General features: G+C 38.3%; 1 protein-coding gene across 2 annotated transcripts in view; it reads left to right on the top strand.

Moving 5' to 3' along the window:
- Positions 1 to 23,067, top strand: part of CNGA3 (cyclic nucleotide gated channel subunit alpha 3) — a 35,193-nt gene that overhangs the window by 6,250 nt on the left and 5,876 nt on the right. The window contains exons 3-8 of one of the 2 annotated variants that reach the window (XM_072030625.1): positions 3,542 to 3,673; positions 11,531 to 11,647; positions 13,922 to 14,101; positions 19,119 to 19,238; positions 21,422 to 21,529; positions 22,071 to 22,177. In XM_072030625.1, the coding sequence (XP_071886726.1) occupies positions 3,573 to 3,673; positions 11,531 to 11,647; positions 13,922 to 14,101; positions 19,119 to 19,238; positions 21,422 to 21,529; positions 22,071 to 22,177 (733 nt within the window). In that variant the 5' untranslated portion in view covers positions 3,542 to 3,572. The remainder of the gene's footprint in view (positions 1 to 3,541; positions 3,674 to 11,530; positions 11,648 to 13,921; positions 14,102 to 19,118; positions 19,239 to 21,421; positions 21,530 to 22,070; positions 22,178 to 23,067) is intronic. The other variant, XM_038173192.2, reaches the window with a different exon arrangement.

The raw sequence follows: 23,067 nt of genomic DNA, 5'->3' as shown, positions 1-23,067 counted from the left end.
CTTTGTGTTATTAACACTACCTATGTATACATCTTTCCTCATCTTGTTAGCTATTGTGTCAGCAGACCTGCTTGGCACTGAGCAGGGCATTTTGCTGAGCTGTACCTGTATAATGTTCCCTTTGTGAGAGCACACAGTCAGTTTGGGAGCCCATACGGTTGTAGTTTACATGCTTTTTACCAGCATGCATTGATTTGCATTTCCCTACATTGCATGTCATTTGCCGTCAAGTTGAGAAATTGATTTAGTTGAAGTTCCCTGCACTCCTCTTGTTTCTGCTGTACTTTTTGCCATCCTGACATCTTGTCTCACCGCTGAAGTTCTGAAGTTCTTTTCATCCACACCATTAGTGACAGGTTTTCATACGGAAGCCTGAGGAATATTGTTCTTAAACTTCTGCAGTGGTGAAGGTTGACTGTTTAATCCTGTTGTTGCTTTCCATCTTCTTAGCTAGCTTCTCTTCCAAAGTAGTGTTGGTTTTATATCCAGCAGCTTGTTTTGTTTCTTCAGTAGTCCAGCTTTTGAAGGGCTAAATAAAGAGTGCAACACTTTGCTGTACTCACTACTCCACGGGCGTATTCAAAGCATCCCAGGAGATTAGCAATATCCAGCATCTATTAGTGGTGTCTAATTCCAGATTAGTAATATCTAATTCCAGGAGATTAGTAACATCTGGAGAAGCCATGCCAGTTTCAAGCTTACAGATACACTTACAGAGGCAATGTCTCTTTTCAGTGAGGTAGTACCTGTTGCTGGTAGCAAATTGGCTACGTCATCCCTAGATTTCAGAAAGTTGTTATTATCTTATGCTCCTATTGTCTTACCAGAGATACTCATTTTGTTGCGTATCATAAGCCAGGTGACTTTAGTTTAAAAACTGCTGTAGATAGACATCAATCTGATTGTGAATCATCACAGCTAATGACGGGGTTATTGTTGTGTTAGCTGGCAGAATTAGTGAAGCCCTTAACTCAGTACTAACTTTGTGTTGGAAAAGCATCTTTAGAACAAAGTCAGTGCTTTGTTACTTATGAATCATTCTGCTTTTCTCACCATCAGGTTTTTAAAACTTTGAAGTCAAATGAAGTGGAAGTCTAATGAGGTACATGGGGAATACATGATGCTGTTGGGTGGAAGAGTGATAACGCTCCTGCAATGTGATGGAGAATTCTGTTTTGGTTTAAAGAAAAAAATGATTTGGCTGAGCCTTAAAGGAGAGCAGGGACTATGCAGCACAGTAAAATTCAAGCAACTCATGCCACCTTACTCCAAAGCTCCCTTTCGTTAGACTTTGTATAGCTTTAAGCAGTGGAAATGCAACAGGCAGCAAGAGAAAGTATTAGTAGGAAGAAGCAATTTGCTGCTGTGCCTTTTGTCTGTGCACAATAATTTGCCAGCAGGAAGCATGCTGCTCTGTTTTTAAATGAAGTGCTCATAACTCCCTGCTTACTGCATTGTAGCCTCCCATTATAACATCAAGTTTTGGGACCTGGGCAGTGAGAGCATAAATGGTAGGCTACTTTTGCAGGTTTTGGTATGCTGAACTTGAAAGAAATCAGTAATGACTAAAGGAAAACCACATTTTAATCTTATCTCAAATTATGTTCAAATTAATATTTGGGAAATGGGAGTTAAATACTCACTGCTGGGGCAAAATAAGCATTCTAATCACCAAAGCACCTATCTATTTCTGTGGCAGCAGGTATATAATAGAAGCTATAATTATAACTCAAAAATAATTAATGAAAAATTTTCCTGAAGATAAAATATTTTTGGTACCATATCTACTTTGAAACAAATTAATTTAGCTGGTTAATTTATTAAAATATTTCTTTCTCAAAGGCTGAATTGTTTGAAAGCAAATCATATTCATTGATATTTATAATGTATATACAGTAACAATTCAAAATGCTTTTTGAACATACAAAATTTATTGATTTTGTAAGAATGTTTCAGTCAATATTTTTATATGTAGATATATTTTTAGCATAAATTATCTTTGCTTCAGGAATCAGTTCTTCTGAGTGAACATTCAAATGTGAGAGTGGGTTGAAAGACCTCTTTTTATTTTTTTATATCAGTGTGTCATAGAAATGCTTTTTTTTTTTTTTTTTTTCCCCCTATATAAGCTTAAGTTAGCTGATATGCATTTAAAAACTGACACAGTTAGGTATCAGTTGAGCTATAATGAGGTAAAATGAGAAACACTAACCAGGTTTCCAAGAGTTAAGTATGATAACTGGGGACTATTTCTAGACCCATTTCATTATGTCTGGATGCAAAATTTAAGTTGATCTGGTTTATATTTTGAAATATATTAAATAATATTAAATGTTATGTATGATTCCCTTTAGTTCTCTTGAAATGGGGTAGAGGGTAAGTGAAGCGTCTGTTTTTTAGGAAACTGGATGCATAACATAGATCTAATAGCCAATGATGAGTTTGCTTCAGCAATAACACGGGAGAAATGTAGTTTCTGTAAGAGCTGTATTTCATTTGCTGCTAAAGTTGCATGGTATATGGTCTGTGAGATGGGATTACAGGCAAGAAAAGGACAATAGATGGTCTGAGGCATCCCAACAGAATTTGATTCCAGCATGTCTCAAATATAAAAGGTTCCTGGATGGAGTTTCAATACTTAATATATTTAGAATTAATAACTTTCACTGAAAATCTTTCAGTCTGCCATTTTGAAGGTACTTGTCTTGACTCTTAAAACTTGTTTTGCAGGTAATGTGATATGAATTAGATTTACTAATGTCACTAAGGCACTGAGGGACAAATCTGGAAAGGAATTTAGGTGAATAACTTTTCTAGATCTCATAGAAGTTTGGCAGGTAGATACCTTAACACAGCTTGTCTTGAAACACTTGTAGCAAAAATAATATTAGAAAGCAACGGAAAAATGATGAGTAAGCCTTAGTGCAGAGTTTAGATAATATAGGATTAACGCATGTTGTGTGTTAAGCTGAGGGATAGATTAAATTAATTATCTGTTTGGTCAGTATGCAATTTCAGAATAAACAGCTTCATCATAAAATAGATATTGTTTAGCACAAGGGGATTGACTTAAAGTGGAATTGGTTGTCCTTACACATATTATCACCAAACTTATTTGGTTGACTGTCTAATGGTAATCTTATTTTAATGAAATTTTAAAATGCAAATCTTCTTTTAATGAGATGTTAAATGCAGTTTTACTATGGATAATATGCATGACAATGTGGATATTCAGAAATCCTAGAGACAAAAAAGAATAGTGTCAGGTAAACCTTTTCTTTGGCTGTGATGGATTTTCTTTGTCGCACTGAATTTCTGTTGTTACACTTTTACTAGCATTTTTTCTTCTTCAAATGAGAAGTGTAGTGCAAATAAGTCAGGGAATGGCTGTCATATTGTGTGTGTAAATACCAGTGGCTATGCTTTGAATGGTTGAATTTGCTGTTTACACTGTGTTGGTTTAGTAAATCACTGTTTTTAAGAATTCATCACATTACTCTTGCAGCCTTCACAAAATGCTTTTTTTCTTCTTTTGTTTCAGGTATCATTTAGATGTTGATATGTAAAGCAAAATGGCAAAGATCAACACCCAGCACTCCTACCCTGGTACGCACAGACTGTCTGTCAGAACGGCTGATGAAGATATTGAAAGGATTGAAAATGGCTTTATCAGGTAATGCGTTCATTTCATCACAGTCACCTTGCTGCATAATTTACAAGAGGACAGATTGCTGCATATATTGTGACAGTCCTCTGGCTCTGCATTTTGGAAGTGTTATACCACATCACTGTTGACCCAGTGTATTTAACTGACTTAGCAGTGCATATCCAAAGTACAGAAGAGACAGCAACAGGAAGGTTATCATGGCTTATAGTTTTGGATCTAGAACCTGTATTACCTCAGGAATAAAAATTATCTTCACCTTGATGGTAATTACACCAGCTGAATAAGTAGAAACATCTTTCTTGAGTCACCATGCAGCTTGCAATGACCCATGTTTGGAGGGTGCTTGGGATGTGAAGAAAAAAAGATCCTCTCAGTGCCATGCAGTGAAAAGGCTTAGGAAGGTTATTAAAAGCAACCTCTTCAAACTGCCTGGCTTCTGTGATAGGGACCATATACAGCATATAAAGTGTATCAACATTTTTGTAGTGTCTTTTCAGAGCCTCTCACTGTATAGTTGAACTGTAATGGTGCCTTTACATTCTCTTTCCTCTGTTTCAATGATTTTTGAAGTAGCTGCTTAAAATAAACAAGTGTGCTTTGGACTTATTTTTACATAGCACCAGTCATTTCTCTAGTCTGGGCAAATGCTGCTGGGTCTGCTGGAAAGTGTCTGATGATCCACAGCACCTGTACAGGCTTGAAAAAGTGGCCTGCTTTTGGGTTGTGGTTAACCGTCTCAGCTATGGGGGTCTTTTCAGGTGGTGTCTTGCTGATCAACTGTGTACCCAGACCAGAGTACTCAAAAGCTTGTAGGTATAATAGGACTGCCTGGGTTATGATAAGTTTGGATTGCATGCTCCTAGCATGTAGTATGGATGTGATCCCTGTCCTCTTCAGACTGTTTTTTTTTTTTTTTTTTTTTTTTTTTTTTGTCCTTCCTGTTTTGCTTACATGATGCCTTCTGGCAAGTAGGTGTGAAAATGGAGCTGCTTTTATTCTGTGCAGTATGGCTTGCTTGACTTAGTTATACTACCTCATGGTGTTGGGAAGATTTGGAAAGGCATGTCACTTTGTCTCCATTTACAGTCATACCTCAGAAATAGGGAAAACACAGATTGAAATGAGCCTTCCATTCCTTATGTTCCTTTTTAGGGGGGCGTGGAAGTGGGGTAGAGAATATTAGTGATTGGCAGCTCACTCACAAAATGGTCCTACTATCAGGAATGTGAGAGTGTGGTTCTAAATGTAGAACTAAATCACTGCAGTCACCTGCAGTTTCAGAGGCAATGACTTAAAATGAAGGGATTGAAATATGAATTGCACTTTATCATGATAAATGTGGTCTTGAAGAGACCTTTATTTAAAATGAAATTTCTTGTGGTCAGGATTAATTACAGGAGTACATAGATGAGAAATGAGATACAATCTCACTCTGTAAAAGAGATCACAGTTTAAGGTTTAAGGTTTTTTTTTTTTTTTTTTTTGTTTGTTTGTTTTTTAAAAAGGGAGGTTTAAGGGGTTTTTGGTTCAGAGGTTTAAGGTTTTTGGCTCGCTGAAGTGATTGCCAGTGAGTATATATAATACCTTTGTAATACCGCAGAAAAAAAAAATAATTGTATGTAAAAGTACATATGATTGTGTTCATTAGAACACAAATGTATTTTAGACTGTTCAGTCTATAAGAATATGATTATTATTTACCAGAAGACAAATTAGCTTTTTATAAGATAGAAGTCTTTCATCCTGTTTAATTTGGCAAAAGTTAATCCTTTTTTCCATTAAAAGAAAATGTGAATTAAAGCCAAGGGAGAGATTGTAAATGCATCTGGAAGGCTGGGAGCTTGAAGATAATAAAAAGTGTTTCATTTATTATCTGTCACAAACATCAAAGATGGTTTCTGTTTCCAGTTCTTTACTTAAAGCTTCAGTCATTGTCACAAACGTTTCCACTTTCAGACCTTCATGTTGGAGATGGTTGTGGGACATTAGTCTTTAACCTCATCCAAGGAAGAATTCTGGTATGCATTTTTCAAATTCAGGTTAGCATGTTCTAAAACTATAGACAATAGGAAAAACAAAATGAAACAAACAAACAGAAAAGCAAACATGAGTTTTCTAGACTAGTGAAACTTCTTATCTTCCTCTAACTCCTGTTGGCTGTAGTTCAACAAAGCAATTAAGCACATTACTTAGTTCTCATTAAAGTCAGTGAGTGTTAAATTTATGCTTAACGCTAAGGATGTGCTTAAGTGCTTTTCTGTTGTGGAATGTGGTATTATCAAGGAAAAGCACTTACTGAAACAATTAACAGGAAGCTGCTGGTGGTCTTTAAACTGTCGTTCTCTATTATACCAGAGATAGGGATACATATGCCCATATTCTTATAGTGTAGTGCTGTAAACCCAGTCCATTTAGTAAAACAAAAATCAGCAAAGCAAAAAATAATAAATGGGTCTTGATTTTTAAAATCCAGCCTCTGAGTAGAAATGGCTCACATAGGAGAGAGAGCCAATATTTTACAGACATGGTTTTGCTATCTAAATTTTGGAAGTGGGATTCAGCTGTGCCTTGTAGACATCTGGATTTCTGTGTCTTTATTTGAGTAGGTGTCTAAGTTCCTACTATCATCAGAGGAGACATAGTCAATAATATAGTCAGTGGAGCCTAGGGAGCTGTTCAGCTTACCCTGAATTTGAGTGGCTTTTCAGGCTACTATGACTGTGTTTATTATGAGAGGTATTTGGTTGCATAAACACAGGCATCTAAGACTATTTGAGATATCATAAGAGTATTTGAAGCATCTAGCTGGTGCTAATGGATATAAAGTGAGACCTCTGTGCCCAGAAGAGATCCAAAAGAGAAAGTACATGTATTTTGAGACACTCCAAATGGTGCTAGACTCCTCGTCTGAGGCAAGTGAATCATATCATAAGACCTCAGTTGACTATAATGGGAATGTAGGTAGCTTTTATTAGACACCTCAATTTAGGTGACTGCCATCTGGCTCCAAATCTTGCTCTTTAAGTCTGGCTCCCAGTTATTACTCAAAAGGGCTTTGTTCATTCCCCTTGAACTGATCAGAACAGTTTCCACTAAATGAAAGTTCTGGATTATTTCCATGCATTTTAGGTGAAAACGGTCTTCTAGAATTTACTTGATGAACTTCGTGCAAATTTAGAGCCAAATTAAGGCAAGAGAAAGGTACAAAACAAGTGCTGATGTAAATATCCTTCCTAGAGTTTACTCTGATAGCTCGAAAGCATGGGCAAGCATGGGCTCTTTAGAAAGATGAAGAGAAGAGTGTATGTTTCCCTCCTTGACACATGGAGCAAAAAAAATATTTTTCAGCATAAGCTGAGGGGCACTGTCATCTGCTAGTGTTTCTACCTTGTGGCCTGCTCTCTGTTTCTTGGCACACTGTGTATTCTCTTCTCATGTTGATTTCTGGCTGTGTAACAGCCTTGGGCAGTAATGGCAGTGGTTACTGTTTAGCTGCAGATACCAGAAAAGCTCATGGAGTCCAGGCAGGAATGAGTTTGTGTTTGTAAATATAAAGTAAAGACTAGGCCATGTGTGTTGAATATGGTACATCAAAAGCCCAACCTGTAACTGTATCTTTGCATCAATATAAAGCCAGATGACAAATGAGGCCTGTTGTGTTATCTGCACATGGTTAAAGAAAATCAGAAATGCACATGAGTTGTATAAGAGGGAGTTATAGTAATAGAAGAAAGAGATTTTTTTAGGTTTACTTCTCAATTTGCATTTCTGTGAATGAAAATGGAATCTGTTTATGATTGCTGTATAATGTTGGACAGGTACATTTTTAAGATTTGCCTGGCAGAGCCTTTTGTGTATTAATTGTACTGTCCACAAAATTATTTGGATTTTCATGAGTTGTCTTTTTGTTATATATATATATATTTTTTGCTAGGTAAGCCAGAATTTACATAATAATTGTTGTATTTAATTATAACATAAACCTAGTTATAGAAAATCTTGATGCACATATAGAATAACACAGTCAAGCAATCAAACTAAAATAAGGAATTCAAATTTTCACTGGTTAAGCTGAGTCCATAATCAAATGTGATTCCAGTAGCTGTGTCTGAGAGTTTTGCCTTTTTTCCCCTACAGTTTAGCAGGCTTTTTTGGAGCATAAGATACAAATTTTTCACAGAGTATGTCTGATCACGTCTTGGTAAGAATCTGACCTAAGAGTAATTAAACCATTGGAAAATTTTAATTAATTTTATGAGACTCTGAATCAGATTTGAAGGTCTGTTAAGCATATTGATTTTTTTCACCTGGATTAAAACATTATTTCTTCAACATACTTCTGGCTCTAGACACCAAAAGCCATACCCTGAATTGTTCCCAGAATCAAAGCAAAAACTTTGTGTTTTTGGAGGATGCCAGTAAGTCCTCTGTAGATACTGCTTACAGGAGGACAGAAAGTTGGTAAAACTTCATGTTACAGAAATACAAAGTAAGATGAGCCTGTGTAGGGACAGTGGAGCACACCTTTCCACACTGCTAAGTGTGGAGGTGATGATCCTGCACATGAAGCACTTAACAGATGATGTAACTAGCAAGCATGACTCTGTGCTGATGAATGGAGCTAGAGGGAAAGTATTGTTTTTAGTATCTGCATTCTTAGCCTCTTGCATATTGTCAGCAGATGCCCCAAAAGATGCCAAAGCAGAATAATATCATGAATAAAGGAGACTGCAACTAAAAATGTGTAAAAAAAAAAAATAAAGCTAGCTAACAGTGCCTTTTGGGTGGCAATTCTCACCTCCTGCTTGGCTCTCATTCCCACTATTAAACCAGCACAGTTACATCAAAATAGAACATTGCATGGTGTTAAATTTGTTTCTCTGTGCTCATGGAGGCTAATAAAATCGAAATAGATCTTCCTCTGAAACTGCAGCAAAAATCTGTTTGGCCTGATTTCCTGGGCCTGTGTCAGGTTTTCTTCGACTGGCTGACAAAAAGAGTTATTTTCTAAGAACTCATTCTGTCTACTTTAAAAATGTATTTTCAGGACTCAAATAAATAAGAACAGTAGCAATGTTAGAAACCATTGCTGTCTAAGATCCCACAAGATGCACGAGATGTACATTTTCCTATAAAGAGGAATATAAAGTCTTTAAAACAGATCAGTGCAGTCTAAAAGACTGTCTTGTGTAGCATCATTTCCCTGGAAGGAATGTAGGCAGATGCTCCAGGGGAAAAAGAAAAAAAAAAGAAAAAAAAAAAAGCTTTGTGTGTGTGTCAGTGGTCATGGTCATCGGGGGAAGTCCCAGATGACAGGAGACTTGCTAATGTGAGACCCATCTGTAAGAAGGGTTGTAAGGAGGATCCAGGGAACTACAGGCCTGTCAGCCTATGCCAGGAAAAGTGATGGAACAGGTCATCTTGAATGCAATCACACAGCATGTGTGAGACAACTGGGGAATCAGGCCCAGTCAGCATGGGTTCATGAAAGGCAACAGTATTCTGGTGAAGAAGGTGGCAGCCCGTGGCTTGGGCAGGTGCACTTCTTGCTGGGTTAAAAGATGGCTGGATGGCTGGGCCCAGAGAGTGGTGGTGACCGGAGTGAAATTCAGCTGGTAACAGGTCACCAGTGGTGTTTCCCAGGGGTCAGTGCTGGGGCCCATCCTCTTTAACATCTTTATTGATGATTTGGATGAAGGAATTGAGTGCACCCTCAGCAAGTTTGCAGATGACACCAAGTTGGGGGGAAGTGTTGATCTGCTGGAAGGTAGGAAGGCCCTGCAGAGGGACCTGGACAGGTTGGGTTGATGGGCAGAGGCCAATGGGATGAGGTTCAACATGGCTAAGTGCCAGGTCCTGCACTTTGGCCACGACAACCCCATGCAGCGCTACAGGCTTGGGGCAGGGTGGCTGGAAAGCTGTGCAGAGGAAAAGGATCTGGGGGAGCTGGTTGATGTTCTCCTGAACATGAGCCAGCAGTGTGCCCAGGTGGCCAAGAAGGCCAGCGGCATCTTGGCTGGTATCAGGAACAGTGCAGCCAGCAGGAGCAGGGAGGTGATCGTCCCCCTGTGCTCTGCTCTGGTGAGGCCGCACCTTGAGTGCTGTGTTTGGCTTTGGGCCCCTCAGTACAAGGAGGACATCGAGGCCCTGGAACGTGTCCAGAGCAGGGCTACGAAGCTGGGGAAGGGCCTGGAGCACAAGGCCTGTGAGGAGCGGCTGAGGGAATGGGGGTTGTTCAGTCTGGAGAAGAGGAGGCTCAGGGGAGACCTCACTGCTCTCTGCAGCTACCTGAAAGGAAGGTGTGGGGAGCTGGGGTTGGCCTCTTCTCACAGGTAATGAGTGATAGGACTAGAGGGAATGGCCTCAAGTTGGAAATGAGGAGACATTTCTTCTCAGAAGGAGCAGTCAGGCATTGGGACGGGTTGCCCAGGGAGGTGGTGGAGTCACCGTCCCTGGGGGTGTTCAAGGAAAGGTTGAACGTGGTGCTTGGGGACATAGTTTGGTAGGCGATGTTGGCAGTAGGGGGATGGGTATTTGGACCAGATGATCTTGGAGGTCTTTTCCAACCTTAATGATTCTGTGATTCTATGATACTATGAGTTACTGTCTTTGGTAGATTTGTTGTTTGTATAAAAATAATAAAGTTGTAATTCTTTGTTTGTTAGCTTCTCTGCTGTGAGTGCATACAAAATGGATTTACCAGTTCTTATTAAGTTATTCTTATGAAGTTATTGCAAGTATCATATTATTCAGTGTTTTCCTGGCAATGCATATTAACAGTGAGAGTTCTTGTTTGCATTATGAAGGGGAAAAATATGATCCTTGATGTGATAAAGTCTTCTAAAATGGATCCTAAGGAATGAAAAACACAGAGAAAACCTCAGGAGTCATAAAAAAATCCAGAGTGAGTTTTGATAACGTCTTGGTTCCAGTGAAGTTAGTTGCAAAATTCTATTACTGAAAGATAAGGCTAAAATTTCATCCTTTCTCTCTGTCTTTTTTTTTTTTTTTTTAATGCTAATTATTTCATTGCTAATAAGCAGTCTTACAATTACAGGAACTCATGCAATTTGGCAGACACTGCACATAACAGTATAGTCACTATCTGCTGTTGCACACAACTGCGATGCTGTATTATTTTTTTTTGCATCTGCCAATGTCCTGAGGTGCCTCATCTCATCACTACCGGAGTAGCTTTGAACATCTGTAGCTTCTTTTCCCATAAAATAGGTGGAGTTTCACTGATGAAGCGGGCAGCATTATGGCTCCAGTTATGCAGCTGGTGGCAGCAGGCTGGTAAGAACAGCAGTGATGCTGCTCAGGATTAACTACTGTAAAATCACAGTTTTTCCCACTCGATCCAAGCAACAGTGAAAGGAAAAGGGGTGCCTATATCCTTTGAGCCATGTGAAGGAACAACAGTGATAGAAATTTCAGACAGTTAAACAAACAATGTCTGGGAGAACAAGACTGAAAAAAAGCAGTGGACAATTATTTCAAAGCCCCCTGAAGATGCTCTTTGTGTTAAAGGAAAGATACTGAGGTGTTAAAGGAGGTGATAGAGTAGCAAATGTGCTTCCCCAAGTTGTGTATCTGTACTCCAGAGCTGTATTGATCAGTCGGGAATCTGCTTCTGAGCTTGCTGGGACAGATGGCAGAACCTCCACTGACTTCATTCAGTATTGGATGGCTCCAGAAAAGTGGGAATATAGGCTTAGCTTTATATTTATCAAACACATGCCATATTACTAGAAAGAGGACAATTTGGTGCACAGTTTTCTGATGCAGTAGTGTTAAGAACTGGTTGGGGGAAGATTTGCTGTAGGCTATATATAATTAAAAAAAAAAATTTTGCTTTTGCAGAACCCATTCACTGTGTGAGGATACGTCTTCAGAACTGCAGAGAGTCATTTCTGTGGAGGGAGGACATTTATCTGGATCCCAGACGAGCTCATTCACAGGCAGGGGAGCAATGGCAAGGTAACATGCTAATTAATACCATTTCCAATGTTAACATGTTGGAAAGAGGATGATCACTATTTCAAGGTAAAGTAAGAAGAACTGTCACTTCCCAAAGAAAATGGATGGAGTGCAGCTGAAGAAAGTCTATAAAAATAACAGAAGGTGCTTTTGACCTTGATTCGCATTATTCTCATTTACTCATTTCTAATAAAAAACTTGGAATAATAGAGATGCTAAATGAGCTCACACAAATTAGTCTGATTAAAAAAAAAATAATAATTTGTTTTTACATGAACAGAACTGAAAATATATCAAATATTAAGGAAATGCATGAAGTAACGCCAGCCTGTAAAGTAAATGAATGAGTGTTTGGTTCTGCTTGATAACTGATACAAGTGTAATGTTGTATTAGGTAAGACATAATGATGTTTCCCTTGGTGGTAGGTAGCTATGCCAAAGGAAGAAATAGGGTTTCAGATTTTAGAATCCAGTTATGTTTATACCGGATTGGGAGCCTGAGTCAGCAAAGTTCAAGTCAACCATTTGCTTAAGTCATTTACTTTACTTGATCTGAGAACATAAGCCTGAAATAGAACTTAAAAAAACCTTATGTCTGCTTTAAAGATTTCCAGCTGAGACAACAGAACTCTGTCTTCTGATACCACTGTTATGCATGCTACAGAACACCCTCAGTTTAAGCATAGTGTATTTCAAAGAGCAAATTAAAAAATGCTATAAAACTAGCTTCAATTAGAGTAGCGTTTACATTTCAGCCTTTTGGGTGGTAGAGAACAAACTTGTGTTTCCCCATTTGGTTGTCAGATAGTGACACTGCTATGTGGAGATTGCAAAGTCTGCAAGAAGTTGATTTTAGGTGGAAGACATGCTTGTAGGTATATGTTTTATTAAACAAGAAACATCTAAATAAATAAATTAATATTTAAAGCTTCCCTTTTTAATGTTTATTTTTATTGTTTAATTTTACATGGTGTTTTTTTCCATAGAGTGATGAATCTATTAATCTCAGTCTTTTATGTGCATCTTTGTTTTTCTTTTGCCTTCGGTAGATTTTGAATTCTCTCACTTGTTGGAAATTGTTGGTCATTTATATGCTGCTATGTTGGTATAGGGATAAAGAGCTAAAAATAACTTTTTTTAATTTCTGATACATAATATTATTCCTGCCTTTTTTGTCCTTTTTCTTTCCATGTAAGAGTTCCTGGGCAAGATCTATGAGTTAGGCCTTTGATAAATGCAATAAAGTTCAAGGCAGGTGTATTTTACCATAAGATTTAACTTGTTCACATCAGAGTCTTTGTAAATTCTGAGCATATATAATTCTAGGTGATGCAGAGGGAACATAAAGAGCTTTCAGTGAGTAGCCCAAGGCCTCTGTAAGAAGTTATGGATTGTTCAGGATTTCATTATGGTGTTTTCAGGGACAAGTTTGGGAAATCTGAATTAACACCACTTATGTCCAAACTGGACTGCTTGTAGGAAATAATACAGAATATTGTGTGAATAAGAAATAAAATTGCCTTTGTAGATTCCAGTCTCCATTTTTTCCAATTTTTCAGAAACATGTTTCCATCTGAACTTTGACAGAAGGCATTATAAAGATTTGTAATGTGAATTAGTGAATTAGTGTGTACATAAAAAGAAAATGGTGATGAAATGTTACATTAATTATGTTGCCATGATGTTTTGATTATCTCATTTCAGTGCTCTCCTAGAAATTTAGGATGAACAAACAGTGATTTCCATGCTGCAGGCAGGTTTACATGCAATTAATATATCTGCAGACAGACCCTTTAAAATAAAAAGGAAAGTGACTGAATTCTTACCGTTCCTTATTTCAAAGTTCATCCTCCCTCACCGACTATTCAGCTTTTGTTTCTACTGCTTGTGCCTTGAGCGTGTGATATCATGAGTATTTTACACATATGTCTCTGATTCTGTCAGGCCAGGATTCCCTCATTATCACATAAATCAGAAGGTCTTGTCTGCACCACAACCACTTGGCAAACTTACCCTGAATCAATATTCTGTTGCTACTGCAATGCTGGTACAGTGGACTGGAGATTGATGTGTGGGATACTTTCCCAATCCACTGCAGAAGGTGATGTATGAAACTGTGGAAAGTGTCTAGGTTCACACAGTCCATCAAGTCTAATTTCTGTGGCAGGTGGCAAAGCGGACAGAAGTCCTCCTGAGCTGCTCTTTGTGGGAATGATTTAAGCCATCTGACGTTTTTGTCTGTTTCAGTCAATGTTGTATGTCTGTCCTGTGCAGGCTGTCACGATTTGTCGTATCTCTGAGGTCATGGGCCACAAGACATTTGCACCATGAAGACCAAAGACCTGATTCTTTCCTGGAGCGAATCCGAGGGCCAGAGCTCATAGAGGTGTCCAGTAGGCAAAGTAACATCCGCTCCTTTCTGGGCATCCGTGAACGTCCTGGGGGAGTAAACAGGTAAGGAAGAGTATTTATGTTTTAAAGGAAAAAGACTGAGGGTACGGTATTTTCTTGGTGATTAGGACATTGGCTTTCTTTTAAGAACAGGATAAGGAGGTTAGTATTGGAGATGAACAGAGTATCTAATGCTGTTCAGGAATCTTCACGTAACTGAAGTGTTATGGCTTTCAGCAGATTTTCTCTTTCTCCCCAAAACACATCTTGGCAAATATCTTGAAATAAAGTATTCTGATCATGCTGCTTCAGGCAGAATGGATTCTCGGCACTGAAATTTTCTCTTACACTACCTGTGTAAGTTGCTGTTGCTGAACTCTTCTCCACAGAGGATGAATGCATTTCCTATTTCAAAGATCTGGGATGTTGTTAGTTATGGCTTTTCAGGACAATCATGTTATGCAAATTAGCTGCAAGTGTTAGGAAACTCCAAACAACAGCTGTGTGAGTGTATCATTGCTTAGTTACACCTGCTCAGAAGGTCAGCTGCTAACATTGCAGAAGGCTTCTGATGCAGAAATGAGAAAATCTTTTCGCTGATGTCTTAATCGATTAGCATATACTCCATCTTTGGTATGGGAGGCTGGTTCAGTTTTATCTTGATTTTTTTTCCAGGGAAACAACAGTGGCCTGCAAGAAAAACCTTTATGTGTTTACAGTCTTTTGACTTGATTAATTGTTATTCCTTTATAAATATGTGACTTGGTGTTTTAAATTTAACTCCAGCTGAGACGGGAAAATGAAGTTCAAAGGCAAAAGTTCGCCTTCTGTTTTGCATTATATTTTGAAGCACAGACTGCCATGGTTTTTCACTTAGTTAAAAATTGGTGGACAACCAAGTAATCCATTGATTTGTTTCAAGTTCTTATCTAATAATTCATAGTAAAGCAAGAACTGTTGAAGGATCCTGCATGGTAGTACAGGTGACCTTGACTTGTTGTGGGTCAGCCCAGCCATATCATCTTCACTTGATCTGCTTCCTAGAAATTCAACTCAAAATTGCCTTTTATTGAATTAGCCAGACTGATATCCTCTAATCACTTGAGTCAGCAGGCAAGAGTTTTTTTGGGCATCTTGATCAGTAGCAACTGAAGTTTCCGAGTTGTTAGAGAGAACTTTGATCCTGGTCCAACAAGCCTCTGCGAAAGTGTATTAGAAGAAATGAACTTGGAAGTATTCATTCTTGTTTTCTCAGTTTGATGTTGTTGCTGCATTACAATAACCCTCAGTTCTATTGTGAAAGCTTAATTCTGCAGCAAAGGTAGGTATGCTTGTTACAGAAGCCTTGGCAGTGCATCTCTGAAGAAGACTTGAAAGGATTGAAGAACGTTTAAAATAGCAGCCAAATGCATACAGGGCTAAAAATAGTGAGTTACATGTTATCGTGCACTAATACGCCTGAGAACAAGCTTCAGACATCAGCTGTGGTCACAAACGTGTATGTCTAGCACATGACAAAGAGAAACTGGTGTCTTGAAATAGTTATGCAAAGGGGCTTATCGCTGCAGTCAAAGTTGACCTTCCTAATCTTATCAGTGTATATGTGAGAGGCTAGTAAGTCAGTCTGTCATGTTGGTAAACACGTGTATGAAATGCCAAGAGTCTTTACGCTCTTAAATGTGTTTTATTTAACTTACTGCAGTCAATGGCCCTTGGCCAGGTTTAATGTCAACTATAGCAACAACACCAATGAAGAGTAAGTACTGATAACCTCCGTACACCTTCCCACTACTAGCTCCTTTCTTCCCCTTTTCCAGCCTAGTAACATTTGTAGTATAAACTCCTTATGTCACCTTAAGCCCTTTCTAAGAATATAGTTTAATTATAAGAAAGATCTAGTTTTCTTAGTACTAGAAGCATCCTCCATGACTCCTGTCAGCTTCTTTTTGTCTGAAGTTACCCTTGCCTTCCAAGGAGTGAATTGGATTAATTAGACGTTTAGTCCCTACCTCCTATAGTTCAACTGGCTGATTTTACTGCATTGTCAATGGCTGTATTAATGCTTCAGTTTGTAAATGAGATTCATGTATTCATTTTCTAACAGTACTTTGTCTCTTTTAACATACCTGTGCCCTTTTGGAAATCCAAGCGCCCCCGAAATTTCTTGCTGTCACATGAGAAGTAGATATGGAGCAGGGTACCAAGAAAACCTTTATGTGGGCAGTCTAAATGAAACTAACCTTCTTTCTAAAATGTGTGTTTTAGTTCTGCCGGGTATGGTTGGTGTAAATGTAGAGAGGGTGACAGGGAACATAATAAGGCTTGCATTACAACAAGTTTTGACAAAAGCCATTCTATTTTATGTATTTGACAAAACATTTTTTATGTTGGTCCAAAGAGAAATCTCTTGAAAAGTAGAAGAAATTCTGTAATGTAAAATCAACCAACACCAATGTTTGTTGCATGTCTTAAACCACACCTATTTGAGGACTTATCTGCTCTGCAGCATTCAGCAGCAATTCTGCTCTTGTACATGCCAATAGTTAATTTCTTTTGTTGCTTTCCATATGAAAAGAAACAACAACAAAAAAAATCACCAAGATGGTTTCTGATTATGTCAGACACACTTTCAGGATTTTTTTTTTTCATATCTGAACTCAGTGCACATATCTGAACATATTTTCCTTCTCCTGAAGCGTTTTGTTTTGTTTGCATAGCTTTTATTAAAATTGAAATGGGAATACAGAGAAGAGTGTTAGAAATGTATAGCATTTTATTTAGACTGGGATAAAATAAAAAAAAAAAAAAAGCAAAAATAAAAGAAAGAAAGAAACAACAACAAAAAAAACACACACTAGAAACCTGAAGCCTGACCTACAAGTGATGTCCCAAAGGACCAATTAGAATTGAAATACTGATTTCTTAGCCCGTTTCTGACAATGACTCATGTACTTTGGGCAAAACTTTCATCCTTTCAGTTTCCTTATTTCTAAATGAAGCCAACACCTGTCTGTCTACCTGTGTGACAGTCTGAAAATTACTTGATTTGCAAAGTATTTGACAGGAGAGAAATGCAAATATTCAACTCATTCAAAGACTGTGACAGTGTTTTTACAGGGGCTGATGAAGATGCTTTCTAAGTCTGAAGATATGTCTTCCTTTTAACATGCTGGAGACAGAATAGATGCCACTGTATTGCTGGCAAGGAGGGCAGCACAAACAGCGGTTTTATTAGTTACTGGATTCCATGTTACTCAGTAGCACCAATGGAGAAAAAAGATGCAGGTCTTTTTGAAGCTTTGTGCTTTTCATTGTGTAGAAGACCTAAGAGTTCCTGCCCTTTGGGAACCGTAGCTGATATTTTCAACACTTTGATAATGGCCAGCTTTTTCCTCTGAGCAACTTTGACTGCCAGACTACAGACTGTTGGGATTATGATAAATTAGAAGGTACCTCAAGAGAGAGATGCACAGGGGCCACAGAAATGAAAGAGTCTCACTTATGAAAGATAACTGTTGTCAACAGGTATTCTTTCTCTGGCTAGAGAAAAAGTGTCAGCCTCAGCTGCTTTGTGAAATATTTTTTTTTCTCTCTTTTAAAACAACATGTAGGAGAAAGATGGAATTGTCAAAACATTCCCTCTGAATTTCACCACCACTGAAACTTTTGATTGATTCTTTATCTCAGTTTACTTTTCCTTGCATAACAACAGTCACAAATGTGCAGTAGCACTTCCTTTGTAAATTTGTAAAAACTTTGAAAATTGTTTACTTGTAGTTCTTTCTTTTCAATAAGAAAGTTCTTTCTTTTCAGTATCATTTGAAGCACTGAGGAGCTGCATGGTAATGCTAACAACAGCAACTGTGCATTGGCCTTTAGGTCAGGCACCGTGCATAGTGATGCACACTGAAATCCTGACATGTTTCCTAAATTGGAAAGAGTTTTGGGGGCAGATTTGAAGGAGAAGCAATACAAGTCCAAGGGGCCAATGGCAGAGAAATAAATATTTGAGTAGTGGTTCCTGATGCAGTGTAGAAGTCAGCCTTGGTAAATGAAAAACTGTTTCTTTAATTTGAGATACATGTATAAATAAGTCAGTCAACACACATTGAGGTGTGTAATTTTAAAGGTTTAAGTGGTGTTGATTAATTTGATACTTTCCTGAACATAAAGAAGTGTAAGATTTCAGGTTTCTTCTAGCAAACGAGCCTGAGATTTTCCAAATTACATTGTGATACTGCATCACTATGGAAATATCTAGGGGTAAAAATAGGAACAGGGGAATTGAATGAGAATTTCACCTCGTTGCTGATGGTGAAAGCTGTTCTTAGACCTATCATATTTACCTTAGAATTGGTGACTGCTATCTTCTTCCAGGCACAGGTCATCTCATCCTACTGCTAAAATAGGTCAAATTAATTGCATTGACTATAAAGCATTTATTAGATGACTGCCTCATCTGTAGATGTCTGAGGTTAAGTGAAATGTGATGTATCTCTTTTCTCTACATTTGCTGCTTTTGTTCAAACATTGATTGGGATTCTTCTGCAAGGCAATTTCTGAAGCCAGAGGTAATCAATTAATTGTAGCTATGTTGGTTTTAAAGAACTGAGAGTGGAGATTCAGCCTCAGTTCATTTAATCATCATTAACGATTCGGACAAGTCACTGTGAGGTTTTGGATATGCTGAGAAAATTGGCAGTTTGTTAAGCCATTTCAAGGTCTATTATCATTAAACAGATTTCTTTCTAAATACCTGAATTCTAAAGGAAGAAATGAACTGGAAGCATTTAATTAAAACCAACCTGGTACATTAATGTGTGAAAAGGTCAAGAAGGCATGGGTGACTAATGCACAGAATCAGCCAGCTGGTTACCTGACTGTGTAATGTGGTTGTGTTGGTTTGAACGGCCTCAACCTGTAAACCATTTATACCATTTGGATGAATGGTTCCTTTGAGAAATCCTGTCCTACTCTGTCCAGAATCCAGATCAATAATCTCCTGTACCTCAACATCCATCCTCTCCCCTACCTGCTAGAAAACTGGTAATATTGATAAGACTTACAATATGTTGTACAGCAAAAAGGAAGAAAAGAAAGAGGTTAAAGAGGAAAAGAAGGAGGAAAAGAAGGAGGAAAAGAAAGAGGAAAAGAAAGATGACAAAAAAGATGACAAAAAAGATGACAAAAAAAAAGAAGAGTAAGTATAAAGAATGTGCTTGTAACGTACCCCTTGCACTCCAGAGCATAGTGTGGCATTTCATTGTGTCACTCGCGCTACGATTATTGTTCTGTAGGCTGCAGAATGTTATCCTGTCAAATCTTAAATGTATTTTCCCCTTTGAAAAGGTGGAAGTGCTCAACAAACTTTTGTCTTTTGTGCCTGCCTTTAGACCTGTCATAAGCAGTAAAAGAAAGTTTGACTGCCTCTGGTCAGTTTGGTTTGCTTTGCAAGATCACTTTACTCCAATTGGGTCATTTTAAGATAGCAGCCTTCTTTGCAAAACTGCTTTTCATGATTCCAGAATAACTGCAATGATTCAGAGCTGACACACCAGAAGTCTAATTTGCATGAGAAGCAAAAATTTTACATGTAGAATATTACAGATTTACCTAGTTTAGTTATTTCACTGACTAGAATATTTGATTACTAAAAATATGGCACAGTTCTTTAGTAGAATTACTAAAGTTTGCTCCTGCTGATTAGGAGGTACCACTGTATTTCTGCAACAAAATGAGGTCATTTGAATGTTTTTGATGGAAATGGATGCTGGTCTTGTTTTGTTCCCCCAAAACATATCCAAACACAACACTGTTTAGTATTACTAGTCATACAGAATAAAAATGGTAGTGGATAAAAATAAAATGCATTTTGGTAGACTTTACAGTTAAGTAGTATGTTAGATTCATATATTTCAAGTTTATATATATATACATATATATAATATATAAGCTTGATATGTATGAATCTATATATATATAAACTTGATATATATGAATCTAACATATATATATGGTGGCATGTGCTATGTAGGCATCAGGACATGTAGTTAGGAATAACTTCCAAATGGAATTTAATTAATCTCAAGGTCTTGACTTTCTTAATCAAAGCTTTGCTTGATTTGAAAGCCTTTCGTCTAAGGATTCTCTTCAATTCTCCTCAGCTTCTGTTACTGTATAGCCTTAGCTTCACAGTACCCTAAAGCATTTAAAAACATTTCAGCAAAGGTAATAAATGTTTCAGTGTCTAAAAGGTAGTACACTCTATCATGTGAAGACCCGATTTTGTGGTCACCAGTTTTGAGGTGATGACCAGTGTTGTTGAAGAAATGGGTCAAATGTGCCAGAAGATGGCAAAGAAAATACTTTTTAGATTAAAGCTGCTTCTTTTACTAACATTATAATCTGTACATTTAGCTGATAGCATGTATAATGCCAGACATACATACAAATATGAAATAAATTCTCCTTACATTTATATTTTTTTCATTCTTGGAGATTTGGGAAAGTCACGCTAATACATATCCAAGGATTCCCTGCATTATTATACATTTCACTGATCATACTGCCACGTGTCACTATTGGAATAACTTCTGCAGCTGTGGACCTCACAATTCACTAATATGTTTTTCCTCTTATTATCTACAATACATCTATTTGCCATCTATTGAATATCAAGCTTTTTCTTGCTGGGGAAAGACACTTTGGAGCATACTGCATGTGCCACTTCACCGTGCTGTTCTTTAAGTCTTCTTTAAGTTCTAGGCCCGTGTTCTTCATTTAGCATCACTTTGTGAGGCCAAGGGAGCCTTGAATACAAATGTGTGAAATTTGCTTTTACCACAGATTGTGTGTGTGGGTGCATGTTGTGTATGTTCATGCAGACACACATGTAAAGAGCCTTACACACGTAAACATGTATCTGAGTATGTTTGTGTTTTACTTGTTGAAATGTGTGTTCATGCGGTCATTTCTGTAATAGAAGGGTTTGCCAAAACCTTCAAAATTAATCTTCAAAGAAAGGCTCTTCCTGTAGCAGTGGGCCATATTCTTCTAGCTGGAATGATGATATGAAAGATTTACTGCTTTATTTTGTCTTTACTGGGGGTCATATGCCGAAAGGATGTTATTTTCAGCAATTTGAATAGCTCTGTTTTTCTTTCCACTCTCACTTACTTTTTCCAAAGCTGGGTCAAGCAGAAATAGAGTGTGCCAGACAGGATGAAGCTAGTACTTGGTATCTCATCTGGGATGCTGGTGTGGATCCTTTCTCATCTTAGGCAGCTGTGAGTTAATCATGAGATGAGCAGCCTCCAGAAGAGGGAGTTCCAGAAGGCTGCTTCAGTACATTGCCACTATAAAGCCACGTGTTTTACTTTCCAGGAAGAAAAAAGAGATCTTTGTGATAGATCCTTCAAGCAATATGTACTACAACTGGCTGACCATAATTGCAGCACCCGTGTTCTACAACTGGTGTATGCTAGTGTGCAGGTACGGGTTGAAGTCAATAACAATTTTAGGTTTCAAATTTAAAGTCTCATTACGTTTCCTGCATACATCCTCTTCCTCTCTCCCTGCAGGTTTTTGGGGTGGCTTGCCTAGGAGATTTACAGTTCACGTGCAGGTCACTGGAAGTAGATGGTGTTTTTTTTTTTTTTTTTTTTTTTTTTTTTTTTTTTATCTGCCTAAAAATAAAACTTTTAATTTGCACTGAGCATCCCCCATGAGCGCTGGCTGTGGCCTTTGCGTGCCACCTACTGGCTAGCTGCGGTGATGTGCCTTGGCCATTGGCACAGTAACCCGTGCTGATCCTCCAGGAAGGAACAGCAGCAAAGGTGTGGGCAGTGGAGGGTCATCTTAAATTAATACGAGGTGTCTACAAATGCTTGAAGGGCAGGAGGATTTTATTCGAGTTTTTTCCCTTTCAAAATGTGAAAAAACAACATGCTGTTAGAACACATGTTGCATACGCTCTGCTTACAGTTGTAATGTGTTTTGTTGTTTTTTTTTTTTTGCGTTTTCTTTTCTTTAGGGCCTGCTTTGACGAGCTACAAATTGACCATATAAAAGTATGGCTGTTCTTGGACTACTGCTCTGATGTAATCTATGTATTTGACATGTTTGTTAGATTCAGGACAGGTGAGTCCTTCTGTGGTTTTACAGTGTTTTCAGAAGAAATGTGGATGTAAAAGCTAGAAACAAATTCCCTTCTGAGATCGGACCACTGTAATAGCCCATATGCAGAGTCCAGCAATGGAGGCTTTAGGGAAATGAAGTGTCGTGGTTTGTTTTAAGGCTGAATTTACCAACATCTGAATTTCACTTGTCTCCAAATTCAGTCCTATCAGTGCTTAGCAAGCATGCCAAATGCTGCCTGAGTAGTGTTCTCCAAAGCTACGCCAACAGGCTGTGTGGTGAAGGGAAGAATAAAGCACTTCTAATGCTGCTACCACTCCGTGCATGATATATTGTTCATGCATATGATTGAGCAAGAAGCCAGCTGCATCCCACAAGTGCTGATTTCTTAGCCACGCTGTACAGCAGCCCGCTCAGAAGTGACTACAGAGTTAAAGTGCAAGACCTGGCACCTTCCTCAGGCTCCAGTCTGCAGCCCTCTGCTAGACAACGGTAGCACTGCTCAGCTGGCAGCTCTAGGCTCTGAGAGGTCCTGGCTGTGTAGGATATGGCTAATCCTGCAAGGTGGTGACGGTGTGGGATTAGCCCAGGCAGCTCTGCTGCAGTCCTGAAGGAAGTGTGATGCTAAAGGATGTGTGAGGATCCTGCCATTTATTTAATGAAGTGTTTCTCTTCAGCTTCTTCTCCCCGTTTCTGTAGTCCATACAGGCTGAGATCCCACAACTGAGCGTGCCTAACTGATGCTGATTCTAGCCTTAAAGGCAGCATCTGTTTTAAACTACACAAGGTCATGGTATAGGCCTAACAGTGACACACACTGATCCGTACCATTAAATTGCTGGAACAGCCCTTAATGCAATTTGATCTATTCCAGCTAGCACTCCCTCAAGCAG

This window comes from Anas platyrhynchos, chromosome 1 (assembly GCF_047663525.1).
Source record: "Anas platyrhynchos isolate ZD024472 breed Pekin duck chromosome 1, IASCAAS_PekinDuck_T2T, whole genome shotgun sequence".
NCBI lineage: Eukaryota > Metazoa > Chordata > Aves > Anseriformes > Anatidae > Anas > Anas platyrhynchos.
Note: the sequence above shows the minus strand (reverse complement) of the source record. Positions and strands in the feature narration are given on the sequence as shown.